This window comes from Cherax quadricarinatus, chromosome 6 (assembly GCF_038502225.1).
Source record: "Cherax quadricarinatus isolate ZL_2023a chromosome 6, ASM3850222v1, whole genome shotgun sequence".
Taxonomy (NCBI): Eukaryota; Metazoa; Arthropoda; class Malacostraca; order Decapoda; family Parastacidae; genus Cherax; species Cherax quadricarinatus.
The window spans coordinates 9,371,903-9,387,040 of NC_091297.1; the positions used below are offsets into that span (position 1 = coordinate 9,371,903).

The 15,138-nt window shown below is 45.3% G+C and overlaps 1 protein-coding gene across 5 annotated transcripts in view; it reads right to left on the reverse strand.

Moving 5' to 3' along the window:
* nmo (serine/threonine-protein kinase nemo) overlaps positions 1-15,138 on the reverse strand; it is a 758,381-nt gene that overhangs the window by 252,500 nt on the left and 490,743 nt on the right. For all 5 annotated transcript variants that reach the window (XR_011391086.1, XR_011391085.1, XR_011391083.1 and 2 more), the window contains exon 2: positions 4,006-4,135. Coding sequence is in view for 2 of the 5 variants with exons in the window: in XM_070080136.1 (XP_069936237.1) it covers positions 4,006-4,135 (130 nt within the window). In the remaining 3 variants the exon portion in view is untranslated. The remainder of the gene's footprint in view (positions 1-4,005; positions 4,136-15,138) is intronic.

Genomic DNA, 15,138 nt, shown 5'->3' on the forward strand with positions numbered 1-15,138 from the left:
GATAACTGCTTTGCTCATAATGTTCGTGTCATACTTATTGATTCTTTAGGAGTTAACTGTTGAAAATAGTGTCAGCAGGTGAGTAGCACCAGGAAATAGCAAAGCACAGCCTGGCAACCTGAGCGAAGAACAACAACGACAACAACGCTGCCTCCGCCGCAGTTCAGTCTGACGTAAAAATGACTTGAGACAAGGACGTAGTGTTCCACCACCTCCCTGCTGCCCTTCCCAGACACCCTCTCCTGTAGCCAGCTCCCTCTTACAAGGCTCCGTCTCTCTCCGTCCATCCTTCACATATCTCTCGCTTTCTCGCACTCTCTCTCGCACTCTCTCTCTCTCTCTCTCTCTCTCTCTCTCTCTCTCTCTCTCTCTCTCTCTCTCTCTCTCTCTCTCTCTCTCTCTCTCTCTCTCTCTCTCCATCACACAAACATCTCGCATAATCCCACCTTCTTCCCACTTATTCTTACAAGGTTCGATCTCTCTGTCTCTCACTCCTTCACATACTTTAACATTTCTCAAGCACTTTTTTTTCTTGATCCTATGCTGCATGGTAATGCAGTGATAGCACGTTCTACTCACTAGTGAGATGATCTAGGTTGACTACTGCATGGGATGGCACGGCTGGGTAATCCTAACACCTGCTGCACTTGTTACCTAGCAGTAAACAGATGCCTGAGTTACTCGACTACTGTGGATCGCATCCTGGAGCGAACCTCAATATGACCCCAGTGACAATAATCCACAGTGCGTTTCCTTGCTTATTGATCCTCCAGCGTTAATTCGAAAAAAAAAAATAATCTTGGTCTATATTGTCGATGTCTGATCTGAAACTAGCCTAACATGAGGCCAGAGCTGCCTTGTTCACTGCCTGGTCAGCCAGTTTGTTGCTGTTAGCGGCCCACAGTCTTAAACGTATATCCGCCACAACTTTGTTAATCAAGTGTTGTGATGTTACTCTAGCCTCGGCATCCACCTAAGATGGAATAGAATGTGTAAACTTTATAATTTGTATAGTGATTACCTCAATGTGCTAATCTCCAAGTAGTTGGGCTAATAATGGTGCCAGCTACTTTTAAGTGCTAGTTTTGTAACCTTAGGTATTAAGTATTGATCTACGTGTTGGCTTCATCACCTCAGGTGTTAAGTGATGATCTAAGTGTTGGCTTCATCACCTCAGGTGTTAAGTGATGATCTAAGTGTTGGCTTCATCACCTCAGGTGTTAAGTGATGATATAAGTGTTGGCTTCATCACCTCAGGTGTTAAGTGATGATCTAAGTGTTGGCTTCATCACCTCAGGTATTAAGTATTAAGTGTTGGTTCTATCTCCTCCACTGTTAAGAAGAATTGACGTAATTTTATTACTCAAACAAACCATACCACGGGTGGGGTTTGAACCTGCGGTCAGAGTCTCAAAACTCTGATATATGTACCAAGACACTCATGATCAGCTACATTTATTTGGGGAGAGCAAGAAAGCTTTCAAAAAAGACGGGAATGGCAAGAGAAGAGGAGGCCGATGAGACAGCATCACAGGACTGACAAGGGACTCTCCTAGGAGAGCTGCAACGGTTGCAAGGCACCCAAAGAGAATATTGCGAGTTCACACAACCCAGACACACTTCTCGGCATCTTTCCTCCCAGTAATATTGCCCCATTTCTATACAGAATTTCTGAAGTCATACATTTGATGAGTCTGGAGCGCTTTTTTTTTTTACTCCAGGAGCCCGGCCATGAGACAGGCTCATCTTGTGCTTGCCTGGTCAACCAAGCTCTTGCTGCCGGTTGCATGCTGGCAGACATATCCATTACAGCTTGGTTGATCTGGCATCTGGTGAAGATACTTGTTCAGTTTCCTCTTGAAGACTTCTACACTTGTCGCAGCAGTGTTTCTGATATCTTCTGGTAAGATGTTGAATAGTCTGAGGACACGGATGTTGATACAGTGTTTCCTTACTGTGCCCACGGCGCCTTTGTTTTTCAATAGGTTCATATCTCTCACTCCAGTATGTTGTTAAGGCAGTGTGCAGATTTGGGACAAAGCCCTCACGTAATTTCCAGGTATATATTATTATGTATCTCTCTTTCCTCTACTCCAATGAGTACATATTTAGGACTTTAGGGCGTTCCCAGTAATTTAAATATTTCATTGGTTCTATGTGGGCCGTAAATGATCTTTGTTTATATTTCAGTTCTGATATTTCTCCTACCCTGAACAGGGCCTTCAACACTGAGCAATATTCCAAATAAGGGAGCACAGGCATTTTGAAAAGTGTCACACTGGCGTTATTTCCCTTGTTTTGAAAGTTCTCATTGTCCACCCTGTCAATTTTCTGGCTTTTGTGACATTTGCCTTATTGTGTTCTTTGAAAGGCCAGGTCTTTCACGTGTTTCTATCGTTCTGTTTAATGTCTTCTTTAATTTTGTACACAGTGTTCCTTTCGAGTTTTTCATTCTTTGAATATCTAAGCAGCTCGCACGTATCACCATTGAATGTCATGTTGCTCTCCACTGCCCAATTGAAAACCCTGCATATATTTTCCTGCAAATTTTCAATTTCTCCTACCAAAGTGACTTTTATGCTTAGTTTAGTGTCATCTGCAAATGATACAAAAGTGTGCCGGGTGTTTTTATCTATGTCTGCTATGAGGATGAGAAACAGCAGAGGTGCCAGAACAGTGCCTTGGGGCAGTGAGCTTTTTACCTCGCTGAAGCTGTATTTTGCTCTGTTTACTACCACTCTTTATGTTCTATGTTAGACACTTGAAAATCCCTCTGCCTACCTTCCCCGTAATGCCTTTGGCCCTTATTTTGTGTGAAATCCCCCCATGATCGCATTTGTCAAACGCCTTTGCAAAATCTGTGTATATCACATCTGTGTTTTGGTTTTATTTCAACGCCTCTAATTCTGTCATAGTAATTCAGTATTTGTGACGAGCATGATCTTCCAGTCCTAAAGCCGAGTTGGCTTCGGTTGTTCAGACTGTAGTTCCATAATAGGGCTAGTGCTGCATCACCTTCCTTACTGAAAGGAGATATGTCTGTACTCTAAAAGGTCTCTCGTATTTCATGTAGATCTAACTTTCTCTAAAGAATACTGAAGGCTCGTGCTAGTGGTAGTTTGGATTTTTTGTTTAATATGGAATTCCATGAATCTGCTCTAGGTGGTGAATGAACAGGATTGTTTTCGATTTCTTTTTCGAATTTTATGGGACTTGTACTAGTATTAGTTTTTTGGTCCGCGTGGCCTTCAGATGAAATGAAACACTCTTCTGCATTCACTATCCTGCTGTCATTTAGTGGGTTGATGAACATCAATTCATACTGATCTTTTAGAATTCGGCTCATTTCCTGTTCATCGTCAGCATATAATCCTCCTGTTATTAATGGTCCAATTCTGCAGGTAGGTCTTAGTGTAGAGTTTGCATATGTATAGAAATATTTGGTGTTTCTTGTAATATCCTGGATGGCTTTTTTGTTCCTCTTGTGCTTCTTCTGTTTGGTACGACAGATTAAGTTTTTGTTCTGTCTCGGTGATCTCTCGGCTAAGATTATCTTTCCTTCGTTGTGACATTCACGTTATTAAGCAATTCAGTAACATTTTTTCTCCTGTACAACAATCTTATATTCTCTCTTTCTATATCTGATCTGGGTTTCCTCAATGGTACAAATTCAATACGGACCTTATATGTTTCTCTTCCAGGCACTGGTGAAGATTTAGGGTGCTCATGATTGTTTCCCAGATTAGACGTTAACAGGTACATGAGGTTGTCACATTAACAAGTCTACAGCAGCAGTAGCAAGGCAGGTACCCTAACAAGACTACAGAAGTAGTAAGGAAGGTACACTAACAAGACTACAGCAGTAGTAAGACAGGTACACTAACAAGACTACAGAAGTAGTAAGGAAGGTACACTAACAACATGTCGGTTCTCTGAACCATTCATCTACTAACAAGACTACAGCAGTAGTAAGACAGGTACACTAACAAAAGTAGAGGTACTCACGTTCTCATGCTTGAAGAAACATAACATGCGTAGCTCTCTGAACACTCTCTTGCTGGAGACCAAAGTTTGGAACACGTTGGGCATCTTCTTGAGAGCCACTCGACGGCCGTCTCTCGGGTCCGTCACCGCCCTGTAAAGAAGACAACCCCTCAATAATCATTATATTTAATGCACCTTCATTACTTATATCATCACCACTATTTTACAAGCTAACCCAACTTCAGACTTTAAGTTTATCCTACTTCAGCTCATTTTAAAGGCCAGGTCACTCTAAGGTATACTACCACACCAGGTCACTTATTTACTGATGGGTGTACAGGGGCAGCAGGGGTAATAAAACTTACATATACACTTCGCAAAACCCGGAAAACAAACTCGAGTCTTCTCGGTTGTGAGCCGAACACTACACATGAACTACACGTGACCTTCAAGCTACCTGGAATAGTGTAATGTTAACTCACCTGCATACACGGTACCTTAATTAAGACACTTGTTAATTAATGAGCACCAACTGCCTGATTCCCCCTGCAACGCTTCCCAACTAGTACTTGCAGCTGTTTATAAACTTGCCGGTTTCTTTTTGTGGGTGTCTCCCTTCCCTAGTGACTGCTTGTAACAACTGCAAGATCAGCTAGGTTATGATGGGCATAAATGCCTGCGGCCCACTGAAAGCAACAGCCCGGCTGACCAGGCATTGGGCTGAAATAAAGATACCAGTGATCCGGGTTTGGAGAGTATCACTCTCTACAATGGTCACAGGCACGACACTCCTGGAAGGTACAGTGTTTCTTGCAGCCACCTGCACAACATTCTTCACTCTCCTCACCTTATTCAAACAATACTCTCCATAGCCATCAAAAGACTGACAACTTTTTAAATAACTGTGGGATGACTCGAATGTCCAAACACCTTCTCTACAGGACATTCAAAGGCAGACAGAGAAGGAAGGGGAGGGGTGGGGACGGGAGGGAACGGAGGGAAGGAAAGGGGAGGGAAGGAAAGGGAAGGAAAGGAAGTGAAGGGGAGGGGTGAGAAGGGAGAGGAAATAAAGATAAGAAAGGGAGGGAAGGGAAGGTGAGGAGGAAGAGAGGGATGGAAGAGAAGTTTTTAAAACTCCTGGAAGAACCAGCAGTGTGCTGCTGCACTTACTCTATAGCACATAGTTACATTCTGTATCTTCTGGTACGGAAGTAAACGAGGAAGTGACAGGACAGAAGGAAGGAGACGGAGGAGGAAAAGTGAAGAGAGAAGGAGGAAGAAGAGGGAGTCAAGACCAGGAAGAATACTGGTTTTAGACGACCTGGAGAAGAGCCAAGTGGGAATATAGGACTAAATCCTACCCAAATGCATGGAAGTGGTGGTGGTGGTGATGGTGGTAGTGACGGTGGTATTGGTGACGGTGGTGGTGGTGGTGACTTTATAATAGTCTAAGTCGGACCGAAACGTCGTCGTAAGTTCCTCTCTTTTATGTGCGGGTTATCTGTGTATTGTTCCAGTCACGGTATTGTGTTGTTGTTGTTGTTGTTCTTGTTGTTATCTGTGGTTGTGGTGGTAGAAATATTGGTATACCTCTGATAAGTTTCGAGAATGTAACTATTCCTGCAACCCAGCATGGGCCAAGTTTTTCTGGAAATATAAACACATAAGCAGTATAAAGTGATCCTTTACTGACAACGTTTCGCCCACACAGTGATCTTTATCAGGTCACAAACAGATCTGTTTGTGACTTGATAAAGACCACTGTGTGGGCGAAACGTTGTCAATAAAGGATCACATTATGTTGCTTAAGTGTTTATATTTCCATTCTGTCGGTATTTTATACCATTTATTTCTACCAAGTTTTTCTGTTGACTGCCTGTTCAACCAGACTATTATTGTTGGCGACCTGCTGACTCACAGCAATCAAAACCAGCTTGACCTGGCACATGACAGAGGTAATGACCCGGTTTCCTGTAATATTTCTGATATCTCTTGGTAGTAGCAGGCTGACTAGTCTTGGACCACGGATGTTGACACAGTGTTTCCTTATTTTGCCTGTGGCGCCCCTGCTTTTCACTGTGTCTATCGTACACTTCCACATCTATCGCGTAATCTTATAAAATGAGATGTATTTCGGAAGTATTTCGGTCAGTGCACGTAAATGGAACAGTGCAGAGTGCAGCATAGGTTGATAATGCACAACTCACGAAATCGCAATAACACGATTGTAAACAAACCACGGTACGGTGGGGTTAGAACCCATGACAAGTGAGTCGTAAAACTCCAGGTCACTGGAGTTTTACGACTCACTTGCCGTGAGTTCGAGCCACACCAGTACCGTGGTTTGATAATGCAGTTAGATATTAGCGATGAAGATCTGAAGGGTCTCAGGAGAGACATTCACAAGTCGTCTTAAATATGATAAATTAAGCTTACATAACCCAACTCTAATTCAAACCTTTCTAAGAGACCAACAAGACAATATTCTAAACTAAACATGCACATTAAGCTTGAAGAATCTTAAAAGTTAAATTATTAAGTTATCAGCTTGGAAGTGTTGAAGCTAATCAGATGCGAAAAATCAGTATTTCAATTTTTCCAGTTTCCCCCCATCCCCTAAAAAAAAAATGGACCTACACAGGCCAAAATCAATCCAAAATTTCCTTCACGTAAGACTGACCAGCTTTAAGAATGTAAGTGTCATGTAACCTTAGTATACATAACATGCAAATTTTTTAATTATGGTCATGAGGGAACATAAATGTTACCGGAGAATACAACAACGTTAAGCTAACTTAACAAAAAATTAACATTATTTCTTATCGGAAGAAACATTCTGTACGATTTCACAAAACTCAACTTTATTAGTAAAACTGACACATGATGAGATAGACGACCTAACATCAAGATATTGTTTCTCTTGAGGAAAACAGCAAGTTTCAAGCTGAACAGAAGATGCCGTTTCCAGTTATGGCAGCACAGAATCCAACAAATTTGTGCCTACACAGCCTAAACCCATGACACTTTCCAACCATCAGGCCTGGTCACAGACCGGGCCGCGGGGGCGCTGACCCCCGAAACTCTCTCCAGGTAAACTCCAGGTAAACTCCAGGTAAACTCCATTACATACGATACATCAACCAGTGAATATTGATGCCGTAATAATGATAGAATTACCGACAAAATGTTAGGTAAAAGGACAAAAGTACAACTGATGTGACATATTATTGTGGTAACGTTTCGCTCTCCAGAGTTCCTAGAGAGCGAAACGTTGCCACAATAAAATGTCACATTAGTTGCATTTGTGTCCTTTTATTTAAGACTGATGCCGTTCACAATTGTTAAAATTTAATCAGAGGAACTCGCTGAACCCGTAGGGGTCATTTAGTGCCTGTGTAATGGGAGGCTTTCAAACTGCATCCAAGAGAGGGGAAGATTAAGTCCAGTTGCTTGGATCAAGAGCCCCTCACAAGCATCAAGGCAAAATAATGAAAGTTAAAATACTACTATACAATTTCAAAATTAAAAATGACAAAATATCAACAGACACCATTATATATGTGCGGCCAGCAGTAACAGCCTAGTTGATCAGGCCCTGATCTACCGGGAGGCCTGGTCGTGGACCGGAAAGTGGGGGTGTTGATCCGAGACCGTCTCCGCCTAAGGCACCCGAACACAGTTTAGGAATGGTAGTCTATGAAGGATTGTTCATCCGTCAGCCACGCATGTCATAGGTCAGCCACGCATGTCATAGGTCAGCCACGCATGTCATAGGTCAGCCACGCATGTCATAGGTCAGCCACGCATGTCATAGGTCAGCCACGCATATCACAGGTCAGCCACACATGTCATAGGTCAGCCACGCATGTCATAGGTCAGCCACGCATGTCATAGGTCAGCCACGCATGTCATAGGTCAGCCACGCATGTCATAGGTCAGCCACGCATGTCATAGGTCAGCCACGCATGTCACAGGTCAGCCACGCATGTCATAGGTCAGCCACGCATGTCATAGGTCAGCCACGCATGTCACAGGTCAGCCACGCATGTCATAGGTCAGCCACGCATGTCATAGGTCAGCCACGCATGTCATAGGTCAGCCACGCATGTCATAGGTCAGCCACGCATGTCATAGGTCAGCCACGCATGTCATAGGTCAGCCACGCATGTCATAGGTCAGCCAAGCATGTCATAGGTCAGCCACGCATGTCATAGGTCAGCCATGCATGTCACAGGTCAGCCACGCATGTCATAGGTCAGCCACGCATGTCACAGGTCAGCCACCCATATCACAGGTCAGCCACACATATCACAGGTCAGCCACACATGTCACAGGTCAGCCACACATATCACAGGTCAGCCACCCATATCACAGGTCAGCCACACATGTCACAGGTCAGCCACACATATCACAGGTCAGCCACACATATCACAGGTCAGCCACACATGTCACAGGTCAGCCACACATATCACAGGTCAGCCACACATATCACAGGTCAGCCACACATATCACAGGTCAGCCACACATATCACAGGTCAGCCACACATATCACAGGTCAGCCACACATATCACAGGTCAGCCACACATATCACAGGTCAGCCACACATGTCACAGGTCAGCCACACATATCACAGGTCAGCCACACATATCACAGGTCAGCCACACATCACAGGTCAGCCACACATATCACAGGTCAGCCACACATATCACAGGTCAGCCACACATATCACAGGTCAGCCACACATGTCACAGGTCAGCCACACATATCACAGGTCAGCCACACATATCACAGGTCAGCCACACATGTCACAGGTCAGCCACACATGTCACAGGTCAGCCACACATATCACAGGTCAGCCACACATATCACAGGTCAGCCACACATATCACAGGTCAGCCACACATATCACAGGTCAGCCACACATGTCACAGGTCAGCCACACATATCACAGGTCAGCCACACATATCACAGGTCAACCACACATATCACAGGTCAGCCACACATGTCACAGGTCAGCCACACATATCACAGGTCAGCCACACATATCACAGGTCAGCCACACATATCACAGGTCAGCCACACATATCACAGGTCAGCCACACATGTCACAGGTCAGCCACACATATCACAGGTCAACCACACATATCACAGGTCAGCCACACATATCACAGGTCAGCCACACATGTCACAGGTCAGCCACACATATCACAGGTCAGCCACACATGTCACAGGTCAGCCACACATATCACAGGTCAGCCACACATGTCACAGGTCAGCCACACATGTCACAGGTCAGCCACACATATCACAGGTCAGCCACACATATCACAGGTCAGCCACACATGTCACAGGTCAGCCACACATGTCACAGGTCAACCACACATATCACAGGTCAGCCACACATGTCACAGGTCAGCCACACATATCACAGGTCAACCACACATATCACAGGTCAGCCACACATGTCACAGGTCAGCCACACATATCACAGGTCAGCCACACATATCACAGGTCAGCCACACATGTCACAGGTCAGCCACACATATCACAGGTCAGCCACACATGTCACAGGTCAGCCACACATATCACAGGTCAGCCACATATATCACAGGTCAGCCACACATATCACAGGTCAGCCACACATATCACAGGTCAGCCACACATGTCACAGGTCAGCCACACATATCACAGGTCAGCCACACATATCACAGGTCAGCCACACATATCACAGGTCAGCCACACATATCACAGGTCAGCCACGCATATCACAGGTCAGCCACACATATCACAGGTCAGCCACACATATCACAGGTCAGCCACACATATCACAGGTCAGCCACACATATCACAGGTCAGCCACACATATCACAGGTCAGCCACACATATCACAGGTCAGCCACACATGTCACAGGTCAGCCACACATATCACAGGTCAGCCACACATATCACAGGTCAGCCACACATATCACAGGTCAGCCCCACACGTAAAGAGTCCCATCAATCTTACTTAAGATACAACACATAAGCTTTGAAAAGTTTGAAGTCGATCGAATATGGCATTTTTTCCATGGGAAACAATTTGCTTAATAAAACTGGCTAAATGAAATTTACACAGCTGAAAATGAGTGAAAAAAAAACTGCATTTAATAAAGCTTACCAGTGGTAAAAGTTTGAAGCCGATCAGAAAAGGCATTCTCAAGTATCTGATCTGATTCCAAGTTTTCCTTTTTTTAACAGTTTCTGCAAAATTTCAATATCTCACCTTGTGTGACTTAAGTGGCCTTATCTCAGCTTTGTTATAGACTGTGTCGTCAGTAACAGTTTGAAGACAATCAGAAGCAGCATTCTCTAGCATGGGGATGGATTCAACAGTCTTGTTCATAGGGCGCTGCAATATCCATATTCTTTCAAGAATTTGGTCCTCGTTACTCAAGTGTTGAAAATTTGAAGCTGATCGGGTGAGCCGTTCTCGAGTTTTCAACAAAAAAATTAAATGAAAAATTTGAAAAAGAAAAAGGAAAGACAAATGTGAGTGGAGGTCTTCGAGGTGACCTTCAGCGACAACATAATAATATCAAGGAATTTTCCGAGGCAGTAAAAAAGTAAGTTCAATGTTGAAAATAATATTCAATTTAACAACGGCAACGACATGAGAATATATGTAGAACACTCGTGTGTGTGTGTGTGTGTGTGTGTGTGTGTGTGTGTGTACTCACCTAGTTGTACTCACCTAGTTGAGGTTGCGGGGGTCGAGTCCGAGCTCCTGGCCCCGCCTCTTCACTGATCGCTACTAGGTCACTCTCCCCGAGCCGTGAGCTTTATCATACCTCTGCTTAAAGCTATGTATGGATCCTGCCTCCACTACATCGCTTCCCAAACTATTCCACTTACTGACTACTCTGTGGCTGAAGAAATACTTCCTAACATCCCTGTGATTCATCTGTGTCTTTAGCTTCCAACTGTGTCCCCTTGTTACTGTGTCCAATCTCTGGAACATCCTGTCTTTGTCCACCTTGTCAATTCCCCTCAGTATTTTGTATGTCGTTATCATGTCCCCCCTATCTCTCCTGTCCTCCAGTGTCGTCAGGTTGATTTCCCTTAACCTCTCCTCGTAGGACATACCTCTTAGCTCTGGGACTAGTCTTGTTGCAAACCTTTGCACTTTCTCTAGTTTCTTTACGTGTTTGGCTAGGTGTGGGTTCCAAACTGGTGCCGCATACTCCAATATGGGCCTAACGTATACGGTGTACAGGGTCCTGAACGATTCCTTATTAAGATGTCGGAATGCTGTTCTGAGGTTTGCTAGGCGCCCATATGCTGCAGCAGTTATTTGGTTGATGTGCGCTTCAGGAGATGTGCCTGGTGTTATACTCACCCCAAGATCTTTTTCCTTGAGTGAGGTTTGTAGTCTCTGACCCCCTAGACTGTACTCCGTCTGCGGCCTTCTTTGCCCTTCCCCAATCTTCATGACTTTGCACTTGGTGGGATTGAACTCCAGGAGCCAATTGCTGGACCAGGTCTGCAGCCTGTCCAGATCCCTTTGTAGTTCTGCCTGGTCTTCGATCGAGTGTATTCTTCTCATCAACTTTACGTCATCTGCAAACAGGGACACCTCAGAGTCTATTCCTTCCGTCATGTCGTTCACAAATACCAGGAACAGCACTGGTCCTAGGACTGACCCCTGCGGGAACCCGCTGGTCACAGGTGCCCACTCTGACACCTCGCCACGTACCATGACTCGCTGCTGTCTTCCTGACAAGTATTCCCTGATCCATTGTAGTGCCTTCCCTGTTATCCCTGCTTGGTCCTCCAGTTTTTGCACCAATCTCTTGTGTGGAACTGTGTCAAACGCCTTCTTGCAGTCCAAGAAAATGCAATCCACCCACCCCTCTCTCTCTTGTCTTACTGCTGTCACCATGTCATAGAACTCCAGTAGGTTTGTGACACAGGATTTCCCGTCCCTGAAAAAATGCTGGCTGCTGTTGATGAGATCATTCCTTTCTAGGTGTTCCACCACTCTTCTCCTGATAATCTTCTCCATGATTTTGCATACTATACATGTCAGTGACACTGGTCTGTAGTTTAGTGCTTCATGTCTGTCTCCTTTTTTAAAGATTGGGACTACATTTGCTGTCTTCCATGCCTCAGGCAATCTCCCTGTTTCGATAGATGTATTGAATATTGTTGTTAGGGGTACACATAGCGCCTCTGCTCCCTCTCTCAATACCCATGGGGAGATGTTATCTGGCCCCATTGCCTTTGAGGTATCTAGCTCACTCAGAAGCCTCTTCACTTCTTCCTCGGTTGTGTGCACTGTGTCCAGCACTTGGTGGTGTGCCCCACCTCTCCGTCTTTCTGGAGTCCCTTCTGTCTCCTCTGTGAACACTTCTTTGAATCTCTTGTTGAGTTCTTCACATACTTCACGGTCATTTCCTGTTGTCTCTCCTCCTTCCTTCCTTAGCCTGATTACCTGGTCCTTGACTGTTGTTTTCCTCCTGATGTGGCTGTACAACAGTTTCGGGTCAGATTTGGCTTTCGCTGCTATGTCATTTTCATATTGTCTTTGGGCCTCCCTTCTTATCTGTGCATATTCGTTTCTGGCTCTACGACTGTTCTCCTTATTCTCCTGGGTCCTTTGCCTTCTATATTTCTTCCATTCCCTAGCACACTTGGTTTTTGCCTCCCTGCACCTTTGGGTAAACCATGGGCTCATCCTGGCTTTTTCATTACTCCTGTTACCCTTGGGTACAAACCTCTCCTCAGCCTCCTTGCATTTTGTTGCTACATATTCCATCATCTCATTAACTGGCTTCCCTGCCAGTTCTCTGTTCCACTGAACCCCGTTCAGGTAGTTCCTCATTCCTGTGTAGTCCCCTTTCTTGTAGTTTGGCTTCATTCGTCCTGGCCTTCCTGCTTCTCCCTCCACTTGTAGCTCTACTGTGTATTCGAAGCTTAAAACCACATGGTCACTGGCCCCAAGGGGTCTTTCATATGCGATGTCCTCGATATCTGCACTACTGAAGGTGAATACTAAGTCCAGCCTTGCTGGTTCATCCTCTCCTCTCTCTCTTGTAGTGTCCCTTACGTGTTGGTACATGAAGTTCTCCAGTACCACCTCCATCATCTTAGCCCTCCATGTATCTTGGCCCCCATGTGGGTCCAAGTTCTCCCAATCGATCTCCTTGTGGTTAAAGTCACCCATGATCAGGAGCTTTGCCCTGCATGCATGAGCTCTTCTGGCCACTCTAGCCAGTGTGTCAACCATCGCTCTATTGCTCTCGTCGTACTCTTGCCTTGGCCTCCTGCTGTTCTGTGGTGGGTTATACATCACTGCTATTACCACCTTGGGACCTCCAGAGTGAAGTGTTCCCACTATGTAATCACTTTCTTCTCCGCTATCTCCTCTCTCCAGCTCATCAAAATTCCAGCGATTTTTGATCAGCAACGCCACTCCTCCACCCCCCCTGTTCCCTCTGTCTTTCCTCAGGATTTGGTATCCCGTTGGAAAGATGGCATCTGTTATCATACCTGTAAGCTTGGTTTCTGTAAGAGCTATGATGTCCGGTGATGCTTCTTTGACCCTTTCGTGCCACTCCTCCCACTTATTTGTTATTCCATCAGCGTTTGTGTACCATACCTTCAGTTTCCTTTCCAACACTGTGGTTTGGGGGGCCTGTGGGGGTGGGAGACCTGGTGGCATACTCTGGGATTCTATAGCTCGATGTTGGGTGGAGGCTGTGGGTATGGATTGTAGTGTGTGTTGGGATGGTGTGATAGGTTGTATGGTTCTGAGAGTAGTTGTGTGTGTGCTTGCCCTTGCTGTTCTGTCCTGCTCTGACTGACCTCTGCTGATTCCCTCCTTGTCTCTTTTCCTAGCTCCTTTCGTTTTTTTGTCCTCTCCCTCAGCTGCTGTCGTTCTGATTTTGTTCTGTCTCTGTCTAGGAACACCCTCTTGTACTCTTCCGAGTATTTCAATCGTGGTTTCTCTTGGAGGATCCTGTTCCGCACTGTTTCCGTCCTGAGAATCAGCTTGATTGGTCGGTTTCTCCCCTTCGAGTACCCCCCTATTCTCTGAAAATTTACAATCTCGTCCATCTCTTCACCTATTTCCGTGATGATTTTCTCAATCTCCTTTCCTTCTTCCTGCTTCCTTTCAGTGTGTGTCCTTTCCTCTCTCTCCTGAAGCCCATGGATAAACACTGATTTTGCCCTTTCTTCCTCCCATTGCCTCACCCTCTGTGACTCTGGATCCTGCCTGTATGTGGTCAGTTTCTCCCTTGATTTTTCCAGTGGCTCTTGATAGCCTTGTTGTGCCTCAGCATTCGACCTATCACCCTCTCCATCTGCAACCAGCTGATCTTCCCTTTCACTCCTTGGTCCTCCTTGGCAGATTGATGTGACCTTAGCATAATTCATAATTCCTTCCTTCCTGTTCAGCCTCGCAGCTTCATATGCTGTGTCTTCTCTGGTCACTGCCCCTGTAACTCGCTCCAGCCTATTTATCTCAACTTCTAGGACCCTTATCTTGGCTACTGCAGTTTCGACTTGTGCCTCCCAATTCTTTGTTTCCTGCTCCAACCTCCTTTCCAATTTCACAGAGAGCTCTTTCTCCATTTTTTCAGAAAGCTCTCCTAATTTTCTCTCCCACTCTTGTTCCATCCTTTTCCACTGCTCCTCCATCCACTCCTCCCTACCCGAACCATTCTCATCTGATCCTTGGTTCCTGCGAGTCCCCACCATTTTTTTTTTTTTTTTTAAGTGTAGGAGAGGGGAGAGTTAGAAGGGAAAATGGGGACGAGAGAGAGCAAGAGAGAGAGAGAGCAAGAGAGAGAGAGAGCAAGAGAGGGAGAGAGCAAGAGAGAGAGCGAGAGAGAGAGCAAGAGAGAGAGCAAGAGAGAGAGAGAGAGCAAGAGAGAGAGCAAGAGAGAGAGAGAGCAAGAGAGAGAGCAAGAGAGAGAGAGCAAGAGAGAGAGAGAGCAAGAGAGAGAGAGAGCAAGAGAGAGAGAGCGAGAGAGAGAGCGAGAGAGAGAGAGAGCGAGAGAGAGAGAGAGCAAGAGAGAGAGAGAGCAAGAGAGAGCAAGAGAGAGAGAGAGCAAGAGAGAGCAAGAGAGAGAGAGAGCAAGAGAGAGAGCAAGAGAGAGAGAGAGCAAGAG